The 24,784-nt window shown below is 39.2% G+C and overlaps 3 protein-coding genes across 15 annotated transcripts in view; 1 reads left to right on the plus strand and 2 right to left on the minus strand.

The window, feature by feature from the left end:
* BCAP29 (B cell receptor associated protein 29) overlaps positions 1 to 1,406 on the minus strand; it is a 56,263-nt gene extending 54,857 nt beyond the window's left edge. For 5 of the 6 annotated variants that reach the window (XR_014266965.1, XR_014266966.1, XM_082473636.1 and 2 more), the window contains exons 1-2: positions 1,289 to 1,406; positions 695 to 801 (exon numbers count right to left, since the gene is read on the minus strand). Coding sequence is in view for 4 of the 6 variants with exons in the window: in XM_082473636.1 (XP_082329762.1) it covers positions 695 to 786 (92 nt within the window). In the remaining 2 variants the exon portion in view is untranslated. Of the gene's footprint in view, positions 1 to 694; positions 802 to 1,198 lie in introns of all 6 variants that reach the window. The other variant, XM_082473635.1, reaches the window with a different exon arrangement.
* Positions 1,407 to 2,906: 1,500 nt separating this feature from the next.
* On the minus strand, positions 2,907 to 19,221 carry DUS4L (dihydrouridine synthase 4 like). 7 transcript variants are annotated; one of them, XM_082473621.1, is made up of 8 exons: positions 19,122 to 19,221; positions 18,538 to 18,637; positions 13,441 to 13,577; positions 10,062 to 10,183; positions 7,664 to 7,781; positions 6,487 to 6,609; positions 5,482 to 5,708; positions 2,907 to 4,783 (listed from the first exon to the last, which is right to left on the minus strand). In XM_082473621.1, exons 3-8 carry the CDS (start codon positions 13,554 to 13,556, stop codon positions 4,524 to 4,526), a joined length of 966 nt encoding a protein of 321 aa, XP_082329747.1. In that variant the 5' UTR covers positions 13,557 to 13,577; positions 18,538 to 18,637; positions 19,122 to 19,221; the 3' UTR covers positions 2,907 to 4,523. The 7 variants fall into 7 exon arrangements, 5 of the variants coding, with proteins under 5 accessions (XP_082329747.1, XP_082329749.1, XP_082329746.1 ...); XM_082473623.1 differs by having other exon boundaries at positions 19,118 to 19,221; XM_082473620.1 differs by having other exon boundaries at positions 19,006 to 19,178.
* Positions 19,222 to 19,250: 29 nt separating this feature from the next.
* Positions 19,251 to 24,784, plus strand: part of COG5 (component of oligomeric golgi complex 5) — a 282,079-nt gene continuing 276,545 nt past the window's right edge. For both annotated transcript variants that reach the window (XM_082473463.1, XM_082473464.1), the window contains exons 1-2: positions 19,251 to 19,387; positions 24,520 to 24,659. In XM_082473463.1, the coding sequence (XP_082329589.1) occupies positions 19,294 to 19,387; positions 24,520 to 24,659 (234 nt within the window). In that variant the 5' untranslated portion in view covers positions 19,251 to 19,293. The remainder of the gene's footprint in view (positions 19,388 to 24,519; positions 24,660 to 24,784) is intronic.

Raw genomic sequence — 24,784 nt, forward strand, 5'->3', positions numbered from 1 at the left:
CTGAACTCCTAATAAGTGGGTTATTACAGGGGTAAAGTGAGCCAAGGCTTCGATTGAAATAGTACTGAAAGACCTTCGAAGGTCCTTTACTAAGGAACTAATGCTAATGTATGGTTCCGATACTTTTCATATTTAGTACGTTTAATACATAGTAATTCTGTGTGGGGATAAAGTAGTAAAATTGCCATTAAACGAACACTAATGAATTATGTAAGGCCAAAACTAAGAATCATTTATTGGCTTAAGTTTCCAAATGGTCATTCCGCTGCCCTACTGAAACATTTCTGCATCATGCTGTGCTGTAAACAGCATTTATGCGTTTACTTTTATTTAAGTTCACTGCTGTAATTCAGGGCAATAAAACGAAGGTAAAAGCTAACAGACAGGTGACAAAAGTATGACCACTGCTTTATTACATCTGCAATCAAAAGAACCGAAAAGACGAGGCCCTTCCTACAGAAGGGAGGGGGAAAAGTTATTCGTACATATAATAAAAAGTTTTATGTAATGTGATATTTTAATATGGTCATCATATATTACTTAATTGGTTTGTGAGTTTATTTCTAAACAGCGCCTTTTATATAAACAGCATTGAAACCTTTTTAATCTTAAGAAAACTTTTTCCGTTAACACACTAAACCGTCTAAAGAACTCATCATATATTTATTATTGTAACGCTTGGGAGGTTTCCTACCTCTGAGGAGGAATAAAAGGTAGACAGAAGATTAAAATGAGTCCTATTTCAGCGTAAAGAAAAGTTGCAACTGCCGCCCATTGAAGTGTCATTTTTTTTCTTCACACCTAAATAAAGAAACACTTATTTTACTCTACCGCCTTTCCAAGAAAATTCAGTTTAAGGAAAGGCCCCGGGGGCGCGAGGTTTCCGGCCAGGAGGTTTACGGGATCCGACTTTCCCCTCAACGGGAGGCGCCCGGCAGTGACCCGGGCCGGGGAGTTGGGGGAGGGGAGGGAGCGGGTCGAGGCGGGAAGGGGAGGGAGCGGGTCGAGGGTGGGCCCGGAGGCCGGCATCTGCACCTCCCCAGCGAGCCGTGCGGAACCGGCCAGGCGGCCTGGGCGGCACCGCGGACGTGCTTTCCGTCCAGCTTCGCGGCGTCAGCAGCCTAACGCCAGCCTCTGCTAACGCCCGCGCCCGGGGGGCCCTCCCGCCCAGCGAACGCGCCGGGGGGGCAGAGCCCACCTCGCGGTCCCACCGCGGCGAGAGCGGCGCGACCCCGCGCTCCACGCCGCCTCGGGGCCCGCGGCCCCCAGCCGTCCCGCCCGGCCTTACCCTGGCTGAGGCCGCCTGGCTCCCCGCGCTGCTCCGCGGCCGCCGACGCGTGGGACGTCACACGCCGCGGCGGGCTGAGGGGAGCGCGCCCCGCCCCCACCCGCAGCCCCGCAGGCTCCATCTCCCAATTCCGGTCTCGGGTGCCGGTGCCCCGCGACGTGCCAGACGTGCGAACAGATGATTAGCAATAATTGTTTTCTAATTGGTGGTGGATTAGAGGGTCCGATCCGGTGCTTGGGGCTCCCAAGTGCGACTTCTGGGGAGCCGACTTAACATTTCTAATAAAGTGTGGCTTGCGTGGGCGGGGTGAGCTTAACCGACGTTCTGAAAGGGCTTGCTGGGGTCCGGCGAGGAGTGGCGCCGGGGCGGGAGGGTTAGATAGGGTGCTGCACACTCAGTGAACGTGGTTAAAACACTCCTTTCCTGGTTTGTATTCTACCGTAGACACAGTTTGGTTGTCCGGAACAAGCTGGTTGTGCCGCGCATTTTGTTCGGAGAATGTAGGATAGGTAGCGTCCAACATACACTTCGTGTGAGGTTTTCTACTCTTGTCCATGGACTGGGAAGAGGCAGTACACTTTCGGGTGATGTTTGGGGACTGACTGGAAAGGAGAACAACGTGGGTATGGGTATATTCTTTCAATTACTATTTTTCAGGTTTTCAAATTGCGTGAGAACACTCAAAGTTTTAAAGCTTTTCCCCTAATACTAACAACATATCAGGAATGCACATAAAAGTATTCTCCTCCTGGAGACGATTATTTTGGGAAGATTAAACAAATGGTGAAAACAAGAGGTGGTTATTGAATATAAAAACACATTTAAGGGACTTCTCTGGTGGCGTAGTGGTTAAGAATCTGCCTGCCAATGCAGGGGACACAGGTTCGAGCCCTGGTCCGGGAAGATCCCACATGCCGCGGAGCAACTAAGCCCGTGCGCCACAACTACTGAGCCTGCGCTCTAGGGCCCACGAGCCACAACTACTGAAGCCCACGCGCCGCAACTACTGAAGCCAGCCCGCCTAGAGCCCGTGCTCCACAACAAGAGAAGCCACCGCAATGAGAAGCCCGTGCACCGAAACGAAGAGTAGCAACCCCCTCGCCGCAACTAGAGAATGCCCGCGCGCAGCAACGAAGAACCAACGCAGCCAAAAGTAAATAAATTTATATAAACAACAAAAAAAAACACATTTAAATCAGTGCTTTCTCTTATCACAATTATACTTGATTACATAGAAAAGAAAAAAGACAACATAAATTAACCATAGGGAACTTAAAAAAAAAAATCAGAGGCGTTTAGAACTCCTTGCCTTTCTACACTGGTTCCTTGAACAGCTGTGCACCGTACTTTAATTACGCTGCTGTCCTCAGAACACTGGTGTAACACTCAGAGTTTACAAACATAAAGATAAGTTTTGACTATAGCTCCCTATTTGCTAATATACTACTCATATTTAATGAAAAAGCCAGTTATCTTTAAAGATCTGTTAATTGAAAAATGAAAGCACAGAATGTGCCTTAAAAAAAAAATATGGCAACATAGTGCTTATGTTAAAACGTATTCAATATTCCCAAACCCTTGAATTAAGCAGTTTTAGATAATTGTCTCCTTATAACAGTTTTATGTTGGTAATATAGACCAATATCTTAATTACGGAACTGTTTTAACCTGAGATAATTTTTTTTTTTTTTTGGCTGTGTTGGGTCTTAGTTGCTCTGTGCGGGCCTTCTCTAGTTGCAGTGAGCGGGGGCTACTCTTCGCGTGGTGCACGTGCTTCTCGTTGCGGTGGCTTCTCTTGTTGCAGAGCACGGGCTCTAGGCGGGCTGGCTTCAGTAGTTGCAGCGTGTGGTCTCAGTAGTTGGGGCACGCGGGCTCTAGAGCACAGGCTCAGTAGTTGTGGTACGTGGGCTTAGTTATTCCACGGCATGTGGGATCTTCCTGGACCAGGGCTCGAACCCGCGTCCCCTGCATTGGCGGGAAGATTCTTAACCACTGTGCCACCAGGGAAGTCCCTGAGATAATTCTTGCAGTGGCATATTCACCACCAACAAAATTCTGTTAGTGACATCCTCAAACCATGGAACATTATGTTTTTAGTTTTTTTGGCTGTGCCACGCAGCTTCCAGGGGTCCTAGTTCCCCCACCAGGAATTGAACCTGCGCCCTTGGCAGTGAAAGCAGGGAGTCCTAAGCACTGGACCGCTAGGGAATTCCCTAAAACATGGAACTTTAAAGTTAAAATTATCATCAACTGCTGGGAAGCATAAAAATAACATTACTATTAACAGGGTATGAAAATTAGGTTTTTAAATTAAAAATAAAACCTGGTTTCTGTTCTCCAGGAAATAATATTTCAAATACACAGCTGTCCCTTGGTATCTGTGGGGCATTGGTTCTAGGACTCTTGTGGGTACCAAAATTTGTGGATGCTCAAGTCCCATATACAAAGTGGTCTAGCACTGAGGGCTGACTGTGTAATCATCTCCAGATTAGCTACCAAATTTTTTATATTTAAGATGTGGGGGACAGAAATTAATATCATTTTACGTACAGGTATATTTACCAAGCTCTCAGTCTTCTAAAGATTTAGAAGGCTCGAACTGTAACAAATTTAATGTCATTTAAAGAATTTCATGGAATCTTAGTTTTAAATTATAGAAAACATCACATCTAATTAACTTCTATTACATACAATTTAAAAGAAATACCTTGAGGTGTGTAATTCATGCATTAGGAAGTAGCAGTTTGATTTTCCAATTTGAACTTTTAATTTAAGCCCTGAATGCAATTCTATACAGAATTTCTTGTTCCTTTTCATTTTATACAGATGTTGGAATTTGTTCACACTTCTCTGCTCTTATTTTCATTTAAAACATACCTAATGTTAACTTACGGATACCATGAGTCATACTTTTAGTATCAAAATAAAAAGTTTTATTTATTTAAAAATGTTAAAAACATGATTCCTTTAAGAAAAAAATTCTTACAGTTTTAAATCCATAATAGGATTCAGAGCAATGTTTGTCAATGTTTGAACCACCTGGGGTCTTCTTTAAAACTAAATTTTGGGTCCACCCTAGAGATTTACTGAATCAGAATCTCTGAGGATATGGTCTAGGAATGACTTTTAAAAATTCTGTCAGGGCATTGTTCTTATACTAATGTTTGAGAGCCACTGATTCAAAGTGAAAACCAAGATGTGACCCTGGGTGGTTTCACTAAAGATAGAAAATAATTTAGGAAGTCCAGTCAATCCCATAATGGTCTGTAAGGTAATCTAAGACTGCTGATGTGCTTGACAAAGCATTAAATATTCTTTTTTCCTGCCTCGAAGTTATCTTTTCCATCATGTACATTAAATGTTGATGGAAACACACATAAGGAGTTCCAAGTTCAAGAGCAATGTCAACCCAGTCCCAGATGCATTTCAGTGGGGTTTCCTCATATCCAGCAAATATGGCCGGGTTGGCTAAGAGTCCTCTTGCAACCATCACACCTACAAATTAAAGCACATCACGTTTGTCCACACATTAAGAACTCATGGTTATGGGGTCAAACTCAATGAAAGAAACTGAGAATATTCAAAAATAAAGTGTTATTACAAGGTTTCACAATGCCTCTCTATTAGACTAATTCTTACTAAAGAATTCATTTTGATATTTTTTATAAACCAATTAAGTGTAAATGAACTCACAAGACTTTTTTTCTTATATTTTAAAGACTTCTACATTAAAAAATTAGTTTTCCGGATTTTTTTTAGAGTAAATCTGGATTGTCATAAATTGGGTTTGCTTGAAGTTTACCTGATACTCTCATCCAGCAATAGGTATCACAGGGCTTGGTATGCCAAAGTTGAAGGGGATAATGAAACTGCATAGCAGTCTGGGGTTTCTTTGCCTCCTATGACCACTCTTGGATTCACGAATTCTACAGGCTCTAGTGGTCACTAACTGGATGAGATGGTGGCAGAGAATTAACTGAACTAATTTACCCCAATTAAAATAATCTGTTGTTTCTAAGTAGAAGGATTAACATCATTTTAGTAAATTGCTTGGCTTAAATTGGTAAAACAGGAAAATATGGCTCCATATGAAAGAAAAATAATGAAAATCACATTAACATTATTCTCCCACCCCCACTTTTTAATTTTTCTGCTAATTAAAAAACAAAAAAACTAAAGTAATTATTTCTTACCATCTGTCCCAGTAATATGCCACACATTTTCTGCTTCTTTTAAGCTTCTGATGTCTCCATTAGCAATTACAGGTATAGACATACTTTCCTTAATTATTTTAATGGCCTCATAGTGAACTGGCTGATGTCTTTCTTCAACAGTTCTTCCATGGACTGTAATCCAGGAAACCCCTGTCGCTTCAGCCTTTCGACAAAGATCTACAGTTCTTGTAAGGTCATCATGGATCCTATAATGTCAAAATCATATCTATCTTTTCACAGCGCACAAATCTTAATGCTAACATCAATAAACTAAATATAAAAATATTTCATCTGTTACATTATTTAGTTTAGCTAAGCTATACCATATTATCACCACGTGCTGCTATCAGTGAGGTTTTGTTCAGGAATCAGTTCCCATTCAAGACCTTGAATTTAGCTATTTCACTATTGACAACAATAGGATGACAAATAACTTTTACCCAGTGCTCCTCTCTTTTGGCTTTGATAACTGAAAGATTCATCAAAGTACTATCACAGATTCATTGAAAGGTGCTATCTTAATATTTGCTGTGTATGCTCCAATCTGCAAGTGGGAGAATTATAATAATTTATCTTGAAATATGTTTTTAACCTGTCACCAAAAGACTAATTTTTAGTTTATTTTCTTTTCACTGAAATTTTAGTGCAAATATCATTCCTATTTTCTACTCTTGGTATCAGGAATGTTTCTTAGCATTAGTTAATTAAATAGTACATGGAAAAAGTTGTTTCTCTTGGGAGAGATTTTTTAATAATAAAGGGATATTTTAATTTTTCTTAAAAAATACGAAGAAGAAATTGTTTTGGATTATACATAAAAATTATGGTATCTATTCATTTACTAAATGTTTTGTTTTAACATTTTTATATACTAGATGCCTACTTACTAAGAGTAGACATCTCCACACCTTCAGACAAAAGGAATATTCTTTTATTTCCTTAGTAATGGACTATCTTGTCAGTAGATTAAAATATTATCTTTACCTTATTTTAATAGATACTGAAAATCTGGGGTTTTCCACTTGATTTCTTACTTGTTTCACCATGTCTCGAACAAGCTCTGGATTGTTTATTAAGCAAGCTCCATAACCTTCTGCCAATGCCCACCTTCATAAAGTAAACACAAAAACAAATAAATTGTTATCAGCTGGAAGAGAAGATACAATTCTAAAAGCACAGTAAGTGCATTTATTATTTCTCTACCTAGCAACCTGGAATGGAACCAGATTTTTAAAATTCATAGATCCAACATTTCTAAGTGTATCGAGATTAGGAAAACATGTTCCCAGATCAAGAAATACTTAGGGGAAATGGTTTTCACTGGCAAGTGAGAAAATTAAAGTTCATTCAACCAAAACAGATTTAAGTATTTGTAATTGCAATTACTTCAGATTTTTTAAATTCCAAATTTGATGTTTATTGTACATAACAAGAGGTTTTATTAATCTTAAGAGTAGAAAGATATTTTTGGCTTACAGCATTCCAAAACCACTAAACAGCTTACTGAACTCTCCTAATGAGTATTCAAATATATCTAATCTGATTTGGATTATGCTATACATAAAACCTCGATCTTATTCTTTGAACACATTTTGAATTATTCACAGATAATCTAGTATTGTGCCAGGAAGGTAGGGATATTATCGTCAAAATAAGTACATCCTATCAACACCCAGTTACTCAGACTCAACCAAATAACTATGGTATAGGAAGAAAAGGTAATTATAAGAAGGTTTTCTTATAATTGAAATTAAGTAAGAGAAAACAAGTGATCTCCCAAATCATAGAATCATAGTGTTTAGAGCAAGTTTGTCTGACATAGCAGTAAAAATACATTTTAGGGATTGCCATAAACATCAGTCTCACATAATTACTTATGGATGAGGTTCAAGGCAGATCCACACATAAAAAAAATTCTAGTGTGAGGTGAGACAAAAACTTGTCAAGGGTCTATATATTGTTGTAGCCATCAGAAAATATCTTTGCATGTATGTTTCTAAATAATATTTCCTTATTTTTTCTTGCTTCTTATTTACAGCCCAAGTTCTTTATCTCTATTTCCTTACTTTTTAATTTTTGGAATACCAGAATGATAGTTTACCATGTTCACATAGTTTTTCCTAATCTTTCTGAAAATTCTTGCAACTTCTTTGAGCTTTACCTCTGAGGACAACCACAGTTAATGTCTATTCCATTCGCATAAGGACAGACTATACGAGCAGCATCAGATAAAATTCTTGCATCATTAGCAGCAAACTGAACAATCAATGGGCAATCACCTGATAAAACGAATAGCTCAACATTAAAATTCACAGAAACACACACACGTACACGAGATACCAAATTCTAATGTCTGCACAGGATAAAGTAACAATAACTATTTTTAGCCTAAGAAGCATCTGAACAAGATAGCATTAAAATAATTTAAAATATTTTAAATTACATGCAATTTAGATTTGGTACAAATTCAAATAGTAAAAAATTTGGTAAAATGAAAAGTACAACACTCTTGCCAAACAGACCCCTTTCCCAAAGGTGGGACTTAGCTTACTGCATTCTAGAACAATTTTATGAATACCTATAAAATTTAAGCAAATGTGAACATTCTATGTACGTTGCTATCCACATTGTGTTTTCCCCTGGATGTATCTGGGACCTGTATTCAGACCTATTTTCCTCTTTTTAGTGGCGTATTCCACTGTGATGAATGGACCATAGATTATTTTTCATTTGCAGCTCTTGCAAACAATGCTGCGATGAAGATACTCCATGTACATGCTTTTGTGAGTATATTCATGAAGTAAATTCCTAGGAGTATAACTGCTGGGCAGGCATCTAACATTTTGAAAGATATTACAAAATCTTCTTTCAAGAGTTTACCGATATAGATATACACCAATGTGGATGACAGTTTTGATTTCCTTACAACTTATCCTACACTGTATACCCAACAGCATATTTTTTTATTTGTAGCCTCTCTCTCCACATTCTTTGCGTAGTTCTCTATGTACAATTTTTCTTTTAGTTGCTCCTTTTTTCTTATTATTTAAATTAAAAAAAATAAAACAAAGAAATTAGCTCTGCTATCTATCATAAACATCAAAAATATTATAAATATTTTCCCCAGTTTTTCATTTGTCTTTAGAATATCTGTGCTCTTTTTTTATATATAAAAGTCTAAATTTTAACATAGCCAAATGTATCAGAGCTATCCTAGGTTTTAAAGGACACATTTTTCTCATCTTTGGGTGTTATAAATTCTGAATAGATGTATTTTAACTTTTCTAAAGTTTTTTTTGAGGACTACCTGTATGAGATTCACTGGGTGTTAACCAAAATGCAGATTTCTGGGTATCGCTCTAGTTCTACTGACTCAGAATTTCTATGGCAATCCACTGATTTACAGGATTATCTAAGGGATAGGAGAATTTGCTTTTTCCTGAGGATGTAGGTAGGGTGCTTTCTCCTTTGTAACTCAAGAGAGTTATAAAATTTCAATCTAACAACCATTTATTGGTCAAATATATTTTCAATGCTGTGGTAGAAGCTGAGGATACAAATCAACAAGAAAGAATTCCAACCCTCAAGAAGCCCATAGTCTAGTGGGAGAGACAGGCATGTGAGGAGGAAATTACAGTACAGTAGGATTAAGTACAACAAAAAGCCAGGGCTTACGAGACAGGACATGAATGGAGGGTGATTAGGCAAGTTCCTTGGTCACAGTTTTAGAGCATTAAGAAGCACGAACTGTCCTTTCCCAGGGGGACAGGGATACGGGGATAGGCCTGACTAAGAAGGACATTCTAGGTAGAGAAGTGTGAGAGATTAGGGCATGTTCAGGGACTTAAAATAACAGTATTTTGAAGAATAAAGTTGGTGGGCCATGGAACTACTACTACATCAACTAATGGAAGATAAAGCTGCAGAAGACGTATTCAGAGGCCAGATCATGAACAACTTTCTATATTATCCACACGTGCTGGAATTTTACTCTTTATATCAGTGGCTCTCAATCTTTAGCAAGCTCAGAATCACCTGGAGAGCTTTTTAAAACAGATTGCCCGACACATACCCAGAGTTTCAGATTCAGTAGGCCTGCGGTGGAGTCTGGAATTTCCATTTCTAACAAGTTTTCAGATAATGCTGATGTTAAGTGGTCTGGGAAATCACACTTTGAGAACCACTGTTTTAGGCGATGAGAGGTCTAAGGAAGATTGTGAGCAGGGAGAAGAAGTGATCAAATTTACATTTTAGAGAGGTCACTTGGGGCTGTCTGGAGGGTAGTTTGGAATGGGATAAGACTGGAGGCAATGAGATAGGAATCTAACCTAATAGGCTAGGTGAGAGAATGGGGCTGACTAAAACTTCAATATATTATCCATAGTTTACAGGGTACTGAATAAAAACATATTGTAAAAAACTTATAAAAACCATAAGAAACTGAAAGATTTTAAAATAAAATCTCCAAATTGTGTTGTCTCTGATTAGACAAGAGTGTTGAGTTTTGTTGTTTTGTTTTTAAAGTTTTACAAAGGCAGCAAACTCTAGCTTTCACATACCTTGGTTTGTGGTAAATTCACTGTCTCTGGCTTTTATAGATCTGATAAAATCAGCAGCAACTATCATTGGCGTATAGCACAGATCGCAACTGTATTTTCTTACCAGTGTTCTAAAAGCCAACCTGAGAGCATATAAAACTTTAATTAGGCATTTAGAAAGCACCATAATCAGAGTTTAATTTAGTCAATTATTAAATATTTAATATTTATTAGAGAAAAGTTCTGCCTATGGGAAAGTGCAGTAGATGTACTCTTCCCTATTCCTCCTGCTTAGTATAACTAAAAACTCTGGATATCATATACAAAACAAACATAAGGAAACTCTGAAAGGTGGCGAGAAGAGAGCAGGCAGGCTAGTGACCTTGAGCAGGACCTAAGGAACGACAATGGTGAGTTCCCTGGGTTTTCTTTTTGCCTCAAATATCCCAGATTTGAACCTGAAGAAGCTGGCAACCTGGAAATAGCAATGGGTGCAGACAAAAACAGCCCCAGCAAAAACCTGCTCTCTCTAGCCAAAGCACCAAGAAAGGGGCAGCCTAGCAAGCTTTTATATAATAATGGCTCTACTCCAGCCCAACACCAGAGAAAAAACTGTGGCCCTCACCTCCACAAGTGAAGGTCGAGTGGGGAGCTTACACTTGTACCGTTCCAAAGCTGTCACAAAGTTCTCCAACACCCCTCCATGGTAGTGTTAGAGAAGGCCAGGTAGGGAGCTGGGACTTTAATCCCTGCCGGCCAGTAACAAGGAGGGTATCAGTGGAGACCATGTGGGGAGCCTGGAATTCCACACCAACCCTGCAGCAGTGAGGTGCCCTTCTCCCTTCCTCCGGGAGTAGTGTTAGAGAACGCTTAGTGAAGAGCCAGGACTTTCATCATTGCCCAGCAGTTACCAGGCTACCCCCTGCATGGGGAGCTGGAACTCTCACCCCTGCTCAGCAGTAATGAGGAGCCTTGTGACCCCGGGGTGTCAAAGGAGACCAAGTGGAAAACCTAGGCTTCTACCTCCACCTGAGAGTAATGAGGTGGTGCTTTCTCATCCTTCCCCTGCTGTGGTGGTGTCAGAAAAAGCTAGTTAAAACAGAAGTTTCAATATTCAGAATCAATCACTGTAATCCATCATATTAACAGGCTAAAGAAAAAAAAATCACATGATTGTATCAATTGATGCAGAAAAAGCACTGGACAAAACAGCATTCATGATTTTTAAAAAAAGCCTCTCAGAAAAACAGGAATAGAGGGAACTTTCTCAACCTGATAAAGAACATCCACAAAAAATTCTACACTTAATATTATATTAGGATTTTTATATATATTTTCCGTAAGATCTTATGGAAAAACCCAAATGAACTTTTTGGCCAACCCAATTATAGGTGAAAGAATACTTTCCCCCCAGATCAAGAACAAGGGAAAGATGTCTGCTCTCATCACTCTTATTCAGTACAGTGCTGCAACTTCTAGTCAGTGCAATAAGGCATGAAAAAGAAACAAAAGGCATCTGATGGAAAGGAAGAAGTAAAACTATCTCTACTTGCAGATGACATGATTGTCTACTTAGATAATCCTAAGGAATTTGTAAGAGGGATGTCCTAGAACCAATAAGTAAACATAGCAAGTTCACATAATGTAAGATCAACACACAAAAAGCAATTTTACTTCTATACACCAGCAATGAACACATGGACACTGAAATTAAAAGTACCATAACTGAGTGTAAGCCTTACAAAATATGTACAGAATTTGTACGCTGAAAACTATACGACACTGATGAAAGAAATCAAAGAAGATCTAAATAAATGGAGAGACATACCGTGTTCATGAGGAGACTCAACACAGTAGGGAATTCAGTTCTCCCCAAATTGATATGCATTTTTCATACAATTCTTATGGACAATCCAGCAGGATTTTTTTGTAGGTATAGAAAAGATCATCCTAAAAGTTATTTGGAAAGGCAAAGGAACTAGAATAGCTAAAACAATTTTGAAAAAGAAAAGTGGGATTTATTAAGTTTATTTAATTTCAAGACATTATACAGCTACAGTAATCAAGACTGTGTGGTATTGGTAGAGGGACAGACACATAGATCAATGGATTAGAACAGAGAATGCAGAAGAAGAACCATACAAACATGCTCAACTGAGTTTTGATGAAGATGCAAAAGTAATTCAATAGTGGAACGATAGCCTTTTCAACAAATGGCGCTGGAGTAATTAGACATCCACAGGCAAAAAAACAAAAACAAAAACAAACAAACCTCAGCCTAAGTCTCACACTTACACAGATATTAATTAAAAATTATGAACTTAAATGTAAACCATAAACTATAAGACTTTTAGAAAAAACATAGGACAAAATCTTTAATATCTAGAGCTACATAAAAATTTCTTATACTTGACAACAAAAGCACAATTTGCAAAAGGAAAAATTGATAAAATGGACTTCATCATTAAATAAAAACTTTTGCTCTGCCAAAGACCCTGTTAAGAGGATGAAAAGACAAGCTACAAGCTAGAAGAACACATGTGCAAACCACATATCTGACAAGAGTAGTATCTAGTATAGAGAATTCTCAAAACTCCAGAGTAAACACAACAGCAACTACAAAAAACCAAACAATCTGATTCAAAAATGGGCAAAGGGCTAGAAGAGACATTGTGCCAAAGAAGATATACAAATAGCCAATGAGCACATGAAAAGATGCTCAACATCACTAGAAAAATACAAATAAAAACCACAATGAGATAATTCACATCCATTAGGATGGCTATTAAAACAACAAAAAACCCCTGGAAGACAACAAGTGTTGATGAGAATGCTGAGAGACTAAACTCTTGTGTACTGCTGGTAGGAATATAAAATGGTGTAGCTGCTATGGAAAATAGCAGGGCAATTCCTCAAAAATTAAAAATAGATTTGTCATATGATCTAGCAATTCCACCTCTGGGCATATACCACAAAGAATGAAAGCAAGGTCTCAAAAAGATATTTATATATCCATGTTCACAGAAGCATTATTCCCAAGAGTCAAAAGATGGAAGCAACTCAAGCTGGGATGAATGGATAAACAAAATGTAGTTTATACATACAATGGAATATTATTCAGCCTTAAAAAGGAAGGAAGTTCTGATACATGGTACAACATGGGTGAACCTCGAGGATATTATGCTCAGTGAAATAAGCCAGTCTCAAAAAGACAAATACTGTCTGACCACTTAGATCATATACATACCAGGCAGTTGGCAGCATGAGGACTCCAGCCCGGATCCTGGTCCCAAAGCTAGGCGTCTGAAGATCCCATGTGGTGGGGTGGTCTTACTTTTAAGAAGTCAGAGCATAAAAAGGAAATCACACCTGAGCTCATTAACCATTTAACAATACTTACTTTGAATATCGCACCATTGGGGCGCAGACTTTTACCAGCTGCCCAGAATGAAGCATTTCTATTGGATCTTTTTTTCTTTCTTGACATGTTGTGGTTTTCATGCAGTCACTCTTCATAAATACAGATTTGTTTCAAATCTGAAAAAGATAATCAGTTTGTGTAGAGAAAAGGCACTTTCACTTGATGAATCCCATCATTCTTACAATTTCAATTGCCAAGAACATGTATTTTTCATCAGGTTTGTGGGCTTAGGAATCTTCTTAGCTTCTTTTCACAGTATCAAATGGGATACTACTGAATTCTGCCTCTATTTATAAATCACAGATAGTTTTCAGCACACTGTGCAATTATGACGTTTATATTCTGTACAAATTACCCTTGTTCAAGTCAAACACTAACAGTTTTGAATTCTATACTTAACCCACTATTGTAACATTTTCTGCTCAAATTTATAAATGCTCAGGATGTGGAAAACCACAAGATAGCTTCCTAGAATACACATTACGATTTTCCATGTTACTTTTTAGATTTTCCATTTTACTTTGTTTGGCATTGATTAACCAAGAAATTTGATTTGAATCATTTCGTATATAGTACTGTGTATGTCTGGCACTTCGAAATACCTTGTTTTATCCAGGAAAGTTAAATGGCAGTAACAGAACAACTTTAAGTAGTCAGCATTTCAAAAGATGTACTGGTTTATTTATTTATTTATTTAACATCTTTATTGGAGTATAATTGCTTTACAAATGTTGTGTTAGTTTCTGCTGTATAACCAAGTGAATCAGCTATATGTATACATATATCCCCATATCCCCTCCCTCTTGCATCTCCCTCCCATCCTCCCTATCCCACCCCTCTAGGTGGTCACAAAACACCGAGCTGATCTCCCTGTATATAAGAATATGTTTATTCTTATTCTCAAATCCTATTCTTTTTATTTGAATCAGAAGGCAAACAAACCTTTATTATTTTTAAGCATTTAAATGTTTCATGAACATCGTTTCATGAAAATCTCAATTGTAATCAGATAATTGCATAGTAAATCACTATTATACCCAAAGAGGGACAAGTGATTAAATTAGGTAATTCCTGTGTTTTATAGTTGCTATACTGTACTTAAAATCCTATCATTTCATAGTGTTGGCTGCTTTCCATATTCCAATTTTGGCCTTACCAACTTAAAAACAAATATGGGCCAACTGTAGAAAGGTCTAATTGCTCCACATGCAATTTTTTGCTTGGCTAATCCTGAAAGTACTGTTATAACCTAAATATAAACCAATAATTTCAATTTCCTTAGGTAGAATGTACAGGTGGAATAAGATTAGCTAGTTTTGGGCTTCCCTGGTGGCGCAGTGGTTGAGAATCTGCCTGCCAATGCAGGGGACGCGGGTTCGAGCCCTGGTCTGGGAATATCCCACATGCCGCGGAGCTACTAGGCCCATGAGCCACAGCTACTGAGCCTGCGCGTCTGGAGCCTGTGCTCCGCAACGGGAGAGGCCGCGACAGTGAGTGGCCCCCGCTTGCCACAGCTAGAGGAAGCCCTCGCACAGAAACGAAGACCCAACACAGCCAAAAATAAAATAAATAAATTAAAAAAATAAAAAATAAAAAAATAAAAAGGGGTTTGCTAACGTTTAAAAAAAAAAGCTAGTTTTACTGATCACTGTTCATCACTTTATCACTGTTATTGACTTAATAAAAATTTAGAGAGTTACTAGCTTATTTTTTTAAACAAAAATTCATGATTAGAAAGATGTAAGCCACCTACATAGGTAAAGTATAAAGCAAAAGAAAGGTAGTTGCCTTTTCATGAATCAAACCTGTCTCATCTCCCTTGCATTCCAGACCCTGGTTATGCCATCACCATCCATCCCTACGCACTGAAGTCAGAAACTTGGGGCTTGTCCTTCACTCTCCATCTCCTGCAGGTGTGTCAACTAAGTGGTACCTTTAAACCTTGAGCCCATTTTCACTGGCTCACAGTCTCTGTACTCATAATCCCCCATCCTGATGACTCTGACAATCTTCTCGGAATCCCAGTTGATCTTCTTTTTATTCATTCAACAAATATCAAGTTTCTGCTACATGTTGGGAACACAGATGAAAATATATTTTCTGTGTCCTTGAAAATGTATTAGACAAACTTACACAACACAATAATGCTAATACACACACTCAAACACAATTTAAGCACTGTAGAAATAACTGTCTAGAGAAGTGAGGGAAGTCAACGAAGGATGAAGGAAATCTTGAGCTGACACTACATGGGAGATGGGGAAGTGTCCAGTTACAGAGAACACGTATAAAGCCACAGCAGCATGAAAATGCTTGATGTTTTCAGTGAACCATTAACAACAGTTCAGCATTACTTGAGTTGTAACTAGACTAGAAAGGGCATGAGAGGGCCTATACACCAGGTTAAGATATTTTAGATTTTAAACTGTAGGGCCTTGGTTCTCAGCCATTTTTCCTCCTCTGTGGGTGATTTTTACATATGCACTCAACATGTTAACTTGTGCAAATGACATACTTCCCTGGGCATATATTTTTGTGTAAGTTGTTTGTCTCTCCTTGTATACTAGTTGTAATTGAAAAATTTTAGCAGAGAAATGACATGGTCAGATTTCTGATTCAGAAAGATTTTGATGGAGGGGTTAGGGCTATTGGTAAAATATCAGTAAGGAGGCCACTGTAGTAGACCAAGCCGTGCGTAATGAGTATCTGACCTGGGACTCCAGGAATGAGGATAGAGGAAAGGGAACACATTTAGGAGCTATTTAGAAATAAAAATAAACTAGCAAGACATTTACAAGGTGGAAATCACCTGATGACAGCACGTGTTGTGTAATAAGAAAGAATTCTAGGATGATGTGTACACTTTCGGCTTTAGAGACTGGGCGGATGGCCATTCCAATCAGTGAGACAGAGAACTAGAAGGAGGAACAGGCTTTGGGAGGGAAATGAGTCCACGCTTGGGCACATTGAAGTTGAGGTGCTCAGGGGATTTCCAGGTGGTGATGCCTCGTAACTGGTTATATAGATATGGTACTAAAGAAAAAGCTAGAGATAAGTCTTTAACCTTTAGGTAATATGTCGAAACTAAAAACATGGACAAAGTACTTATGGATGCCATATCTTGTAGAAATCCTTAGAAGCACCAACATTTAAGTAAAAGGGGAAAAAAAAAGAATGTAAAGGAGACAGAGAGATGAACTCTGGAGCTGGGAGGAATAAATCTGAAACGTGATATTCAAAAGTTAAGAGAGGGAATAGTATTACGAAGGAGGGAGGGGATAAACATCTTAAACATCACGGAAGAGTTAAGTAAAGAGTAAAAAGTGTCCAATGGCAACTAGGTCACTGTGACTTTAGCAAGAATAATTTCACTCTTATTCATTCTTTTGTTGCTGTTGTTAAAATAATTTTTATTGTTCTTCTTCCTGCTGGTTATGCAGGCAGCCACAAGTGGTGCATACATGAGAGCTTTCCCTTCAGGGCTTCATGACTCGACTTTAAATGAAGTTTTCTTTATTTTCACATTTCCCTCTTTTGATCAAGATCTTTCCTCAAAAGCATTGCTGATCGAGTCAGGTTGTCCATATTTAGTGGTTTTTGTCCCTTGGTACCAGGAAGAGCGTTTCCTGATTGTCATGTCCCACGTCAGAGGGAAAATGCATACCGATTGGAAACCACTGAAGCCACGTTTGAGTAACAAGGAGGAGCATGAGGAAGAACACTCAGGAATTTCCCATCTAAAGTCTATATTCCATCTAGGTTGTAAGCACTGGAGATCATCTTGAAGCACTGAGCTAGAGTCACCCTATTGGGTAAGCTGTTTCTACAAACGTTTAACAGGCAACAAATACAGAGCTTAAAAATAATTATGCAAAAAGAGTAATTATGCAAGGCAGAGTTAAAAGTAATATGACAAGTCCAGTTTGTATGATGGTACCCAGCTAAATAGATCAAAAGACCATAGAGTATCAAGGGGAATTTGTTGTAACCAGTGCACTGTTCCCTGACCTTGTGTAACTGAACTTCTACCTCTCCAGAGGTATTTATCCATGTGCAACAGGTGGTAGTTATTCATTCTTGTAGTCCCAGTACATGGCACAAAGAAGGCCTCCCTTAATACATATTTGCTGAATGAATAAATCAGTAGTTCTTAATCTTGGTTGTACATTAGAATGATCTGATGAGATTTTAGGAAGCAGGATGCCCAAACCATACCCCAGAGCAATTACATGTGAATCTCTGGGCATAGGATGCAAGCATCAGTGGTTGTTAAAGCTCTCCAGGTGATTTTAATGGGCAGCCAAGCTTGGGAATAAACAAATCCACATCCTCCAAAGCACCTGGTAATACTGTTTGTTTAAATGGGTTTCTACCTACCTATTAGCTCCTTTGGGATAAGACAGGGATTGAGTCTAATGTTTGTACACTCATGCTGGTACATATAATAGAGACTCAAAACTCTTCATTGAATGAATGAATATTATGCAACTTTTCTAAAAATTTTCAATGTAAAAGCCAGGGAAGGAAAAACAATCTAAAATTCAAAGATAATGCTTATTCATCATTAATATTAAAAAATTATTAAAGTCAAATTTTGTGTATTATAGATAATGAAACCTAATGTGAATCTCAGCACACTGCCCTTGGCAATTTGTGAGACCTCCATTGAGAATATTCAATCCTATTCACACCGTGATTGAAATCAAACAAAGTATATTAGGGAAGAACCTCTGTGACAAAGAGAAAGCATAATGCAGTGTACTGAGACATACTTGAGTTGTTACGAGCATCTAATATGTTCGAAAGGCCTTTGGCACAGCTAAGTACTACTATCACATTCTCGAAAATCCGTTAGCTGAATCAAGAAAAACTTTAGCTCTGGCACTGGGAAAAATAGGTTCCCTGCGTACATACTTACTGTACACGAAGGAAAAGTCAACGTTTCTTTTTACGTTAGAAATGCTTAACCTTCTTGCACACGTGTGGTTGACCTGTTAACTTACTAGTATTTATCGTGGGAGAAATACAGGTGAATACTGCCGATGTAACAGCGGAGAAGATATAACGGGAACTAACCTGATGATTTTACAGCTCCAATACTGTTAGTTGAGAGATGGAAAATCCATCAATTTGTAACAAGTAAAAGTCTGGCGTCGCTCAGGACACGTGGCTGAAACTAAGCGGTAGAAAAAGCCTAAGGTCACTGTCTCATGGGAGGGTAGGCAGAGACTGAGTCCCACTTATCTATTCCTGGTTCAGTCTTCCTACTTAAACGACTCTCGGCTCTCCCTAATTCTCCCCACTTTCATCCCTGGCAACTTTCCTCCCCAAGCTTTTCCCGCCTGCCTTTATCCCAAGAACGCGAAGCAAGGGATGTGATAGATACAGGTGGGTAGCTATTAACGCCCGCCAGCTGTGCTTGTGGCGTGCACACGAAGCTACCAGAAACCTCCGTTCTCTTCTAGTGCCTCCATCGAGAGGTCCCGTTCTCAGGTTAAATACTTGCTTTAGAGGTGAGCGCTGCGGCCACGTTCCGGCGCTCACCTTCTCTTCCGCCCAGGGAACGCCGCCCGCCCCAGGAGTGCGGCAGGAGACGGAAGAAAGCGCCGGCCCCACGACCTCGGCTTCCCTGGTGCGCTGGGCCCTCGGCGCCCACCTACTCTGAGCCCCCACGCCGCTCCCAGCCAGGGTCGGTCCACCAGCTGCAGCAGAATGCAATCTCCAGGACAGCCGGGAGCCGCGGGCTGGGCGGAGCTGGCGGCGCCGGGATTCTGCGTCATGACCTGGGCGGGGCGCGCCGCTGCTGACGCCATCTCCCCGGCACCTGCCAACATGGAAGGTGGCGACGGCGGACTCGCTCTGCCTGGCCGTCCGGCTCTGGGCTCCGGAGCGGCTGCAGCGACTGTCCGGGAGCTCTTGCAGGACGGTAAGGAGTCGGGGTCTGGCCGGGCCATGGGGTTGGGGGATTGTCCTGCTCCGCACCTGGGCCCAAGTGGTGGACTCAACCCTAAGCTTTGCAGAAAGTTTTCCTGTCTCGGCGTGACCACTCCCCTCCGCCCGGCCCCCTGGCGTCTGGGTGCTGGCCTAGCCAACCTGTTTCTCCAGGGACTTGCTGTCCCCTTCCCTTCCGGGTGTCCTGGGGACACCTGATTTCTGGAGGCTCCTCATTTCAACTCTGCCCTCCACGCTCCTGGGCCTTCGCTAATGTCCCGAGTTCCCGCCCCCGTTGACCCACTGCTACCGCAGTTCTTGACCAAAGGGTGAAGCGTTTGATTCCATGAGAAGTGTAAGACCTAGAGCAGATTACAAGCGCTTGATGAAGGGGGTCTCATTTGTAGGTAGAGTTGGAAACATCCCCCTGTTAATAAATTTTTGGACTGCACAGGTGGCCCCACTTACAAGCTCGCTTTTTTTTTTTTTTACAAGTCGTTTATCCACAGCCATACGTGGGGGAGGGTTCGGAGCATTCATTCAGGCTGGGATTAACTATATGTATTGAATATAGCAATCAAGTTTATTGATAGTTTTGGATAGAAGTTTCTAGAAATAAGAAGATAAGTTAGACATAGTACATTTGAGAAACACATAAAATTGTATTAATGAAGTTAACATGCCTCAAACCTCTTTTCTTTCAGAATAAAGTTCAAATTTCTAAGATCCTTCTCATCTGTTCTTAATTTTCTTCCCTAATCTCCATCACGTTCAACCTTGTATTAAAATAATTAGTGTACTTAATCTTTTCTACTTCATTGTAAAACCCCTTTTTATATTCTGCAGAGTTAATAACAGTACCTTGCCTACAGTAGGTGCAGAGTAAGTGGTTTTTAAAAATTGAACATCACAGTAAAGAAGCATACGCACACATATGTAGACCAAAATAGGTTATAAACGAATGAAATAAAGTTCTAAAGTACTGTTTGTTTTCTGTGTTGTATGTTTTATTATTGCCCTTAATTCCTTGCTTTCTGATTATAATTTACATACTTTTGTAAAAAGTTACTATTGATGTTTTCTGAACTAGATCATATTCTCTAGGTTAGGATCTCTGGCTAATGTATCTTTGTACCTTAATTTAAATTCAGGTTAACCAAGTTTTGAGCTCCTGATATATACGCAATTCCCACCCTCAAGTAGCTCACCATTTTGGTAGGAGAAATAGTCCTGTAGAGTTATAAAGGTAGGCACCGTAATATAGTGTTGTAAGGGTAGCAGTAGAATTGTATACGAAGTAAAACATTAATACAAAAGAGGATGATAACTGGGAGTGGTTTAAGGGAGTGTCAGGAAAGGCTTTCTAGGTGGAGTTGGTTTTGAGGTGTAAATAGGACTCTCCCAGGTGAAGTGGAGGAAACAGTACATGCCGCGCATGGGTATTTATTTCAGTTGGATGCATTCCAGGAATTGTAATCAGGTTTTGGCGGGTAAACAGTCCCCAATTCTGCTGTCTGTATTTTCCTATTTGGTTCTTTTTCCCATCTTCCACAATAATTATTTCAATCTACTCTTTTCAAACCACTCCCTTCAAGCTCAACAAATGGTTTTCAAGTTCCCTAAAAAAAAAAAAAAAAAAAATAAGAATCTATTAGATATGCGCTTCTTCCATTTCTTGCGGTTAAACCTATAAACTAAGCCTGAACCTGCAGTCATCCTTTCCTCCTTCTTTTCTGTTGTATTTTCAATTATAAAAGAAGTGAAGTCTCCATTCCTTCCTAAGGACAGTCCCTCCCCTTGGTGCTCTGGATTTTCTTCCTGTCTCCTCAAGGACCCAGTTACCCTCATTCTATGCCATTGAAATCGCTTTGCCAAGGTCTCCAGTGACTTTCTTGTGGATAAATCAAATGGACACTATTTTGGTCCTTATCTTACTTGAACTTATGAAGGGTTTGAATCTTTTCTCGAAATACTTGCCTCCATGTGCCGTGTTCCATTTTTTTTTAAAATTTCCTAATTCTCTAAATGTTCTTTTTCAGCTTTCTTTAGATGCTCGTCGTCTTCATTTCGCCCCTAATTCAGTGGTTCACTCCACTCTTCCCTCCCACAACATTCCTAAGGAATTAAACATTTCCATCAGTAACAGTGATCCACTGTGTCAGGGGTCTGCCAGTGATAGAGGATAGGATTGATAGAGTTGGTCAGCGGATGCGTAGTTTGAAATTTTGTGAGGTGTTTCTGATGTGCCTCCTATAGGCATGAGAAAGCTAAAAGAGAAGCATGAAGGACAGTCTGTCTTCAGATGCCAAATCCAATGGCCAGTATTCAGCCTTCATTGTGTTTGATCTTTATAAGATCTTCGACACTACTGACTTTCTTTAAGCTGTCCCTTTTGGTTTTTTGCCATTCTCTCCTGTTTTTCTTTCTCTCTGAATGCTTAATTTCTTTGATTGCTTTCATTTCTTCTATCTACCCCAAAATTTTGGTGTTTTCCTGCTTCTGAACTCTGTCATTCCCATTTTCCTTTTTTTGTGCATTCTAAAATGTCTTCCTAAATCATCTGGTCTTTTTTTCATAGTTTGAAAATTAATATCTATACAGATATACACATATGGCCCTTACCTCTCTTCTGAGCTATAGAACCATTCTCTACTGGACACTTCTGTCTTGACAGTGAACAAGCACTACTAATTCTACATATAAAAATCTGCATATGAACAAATAGTGTAGGTTCTGCACATGAAAAAGTGAAATGAATTTTTTTTTTAACCCCTCTCCTCTAACCTTTTCCTCTGGTAGTCTCTGTTACCATTAATTGTATTAATTATTAATTGTGTGTGGTAAGTTAGATGTGTGCTTGTTCCCACGTAGCTTAGATGTGTGCTTGTTCCCATGTAGGTTATCAGTTCCTTGGAGGCAGGGGTACATTCATCTTCATTTTTATACAAAGATTCCTGGTGGACTACTTCATGCAAAACTGAATTCCCTATGTCAGTTAATCAAGAAACTTGGGAATCATCCTTTAATTCTTGGTCTACCTAATCACCCATCTTTCAGCTTGTCTCTTTAAGTCCTGTACATTATAGTGTCTGAATATTTGTCAAATTTGTCACTTCCTTGACAGTCTTACTGCTACTATCTTAGTCTTCATCCTGTCACTTGGGCTGTTAACATAGCACCTTACTGGCCTCTGTGGCTCTATTCCATGGGTGTGTTGGTAAATTAGCATCCTGGGAAAATAGAAGCCCTGATTTTGTAGTGTATGCTAATTTTCATAGTGTAAATACCCTTACCATGGTCAATTTTAAGATACCTACATGTGATGTCAACTGTTTCACACAATTCCTGAGAGATTAGCAGTTGGCTGTCAGGAGCCAATCCGAGCCAGCCCCAGCACACCACCGCGTGGCTAATCCCTTTTCAATCATCCTCCATACAGCTGCCAGAAGCTGTTCTACAACACAAGGCTAACAGAGCTCTTTCTTGGCTTTAAAACCTTAAATGGGAAATAGTCTGAACATTTTGGATATTTTACCAGCCTCTTTTCAAACTACACCCCAACCTTCCTTTGGAACCTCAAATCCTATCATTCTTTACCCTTTCTGCCCAACACACACTGTGATCTAGACATACTTAAGTCAGTATTATCCTTATTCCTCAAAATATGCCATTACATTTGCTGCCTCTAAACCTTCCTTCTTGGAATAGCCTTCTCCATTTATCTGCCTGACAGGATTCTTAATTCTGAGAACTACTTGGCAAACTCGAAGGAAATGGGGTTCTAAGAATTAAGGCCAAAGTAGCAGTTTCCTTCTTTCACTCCACTACACTTTGAGAGTAGTCAAGAATGAGTCTTTGCTTTTAGCAGAATGATACTTGCAGCTGATACACGGATTAATTCATGCATTCAACCAGTATTGAACATCTGTCATGTGTCAGGCATTGTTCAGGCTCTATGGGTGTGGTAGTACACAAAACAAAGAACTTGCCCTCATGGAGTATACATTATAGTGGATATAGACAATTGAAGTTTTCTTATAAGTACTCTATTTTATAGCTTGTTAGTTTCATAATCTCTGTCAAGGCAGTCTTACGTATATCTGCCATATGGCTAGGAGATAATTGTTTATACCTACATTGACTTCACTTCTGTGTATCTATTTTTCATTCATAATTCTCTCCACTTTCGTTCCACCCACAAATTTGTGGATTTCTGTACAGAAAGATATCTTCTTAACATCTAGCATCACTTCTTGTTTTAAAATTTTTATTTATTTAATTTTTGGCTGTGCCGCGTGGCATGTGGGATCTTAGTTCCCTGAGCAGGGATCGAACCCGTGCCCCCTGCGATGGAGGCGCGGATTCTTAACCACTGGACTTCCAGGGAAGTCCCTTTTTTTTCTTTCTCTTAGGGGTCTACTTTAAACATGGTTTCTCTTTCCATTTACTTATTTCACCCATAAATCCAAAATTTCAGTAATACCTGTAAGTTTGCATTTGCCTACTTCTCTTACAATTTCAGATTCACTTTATTATAATAGTATTTGTGCATCAGTCTGGAGATGCTGGAGACCATAATTATCAAATACAGTCAGTTTTCCTATTGTCATTGTCAGTGACCTTGTTTTTTTGTGTTAAAAGCTGTGGTTAGTAGTTTTTTTTTTCTCTTCAATCTTTTGCTCAATATTTTCCTTTTGACTCACTGATTAAAAACTAGCTTTTAGGAATATGCATAGCAGTCCAGAGCGTGGGATCTGCAGGTACACTGCCTGGGTTCAAACAGTGAGGTTGCACAAGTTGCATGTCCTGTCTGTGCCTGTCTCTTCACCTGTGAAATGGGGAGAATGATAGTTCCAACAGGGTTGTGTGAACATTGAATGAGTTAGTACGTATAAAGTGCTTATATCAGTGCCTGACGCGTAGTAAGTTTGTAGTGAATTTTACCAGTCTCTTCTGCTGTTGCTACCTCCTCTTCCTTCTCATTTACAACAGAAAGCCTTTTCAGTACTTTCTGGTGTATAGAAAGACCTCAAAATATGTTAACTATGATTATAATTGTTCTGTTGTTTAATATCTGTGGTTTGGTGCAGTGTAATTAATAAGGATTTTTTCTTGTTTTTTTCCCAGAGTGTTATAGTGATTTTTTAAATGAAGACTTTGATGTAAAGACTTATACTTCTCAATCTATTCATCAAGCTGTAATTGCTGAACAACTAGCAAAACTTGCCCAAGGAATCAGTCAGTTGGATAAAGAACTGCACTTACAGGTAATTCCAATTTTCTGGATCATACAATTTATTCAACCCAGAGTGATAATATATCATTTTTATAATCCTTTTATTATTTAATCTAAATGCATATTTACATGAACAAATGTATATTTTTCAAGTAT

Source organism: Balaenoptera physalus (genome assembly GCF_965194825.1).
Source record: "Balaenoptera physalus genome assembly, chromosome: 8".
Taxonomy (NCBI): Eukaryota; Metazoa; Chordata; class Mammalia; order Artiodactyla; family Balaenopteridae; genus Balaenoptera; species Balaenoptera physalus.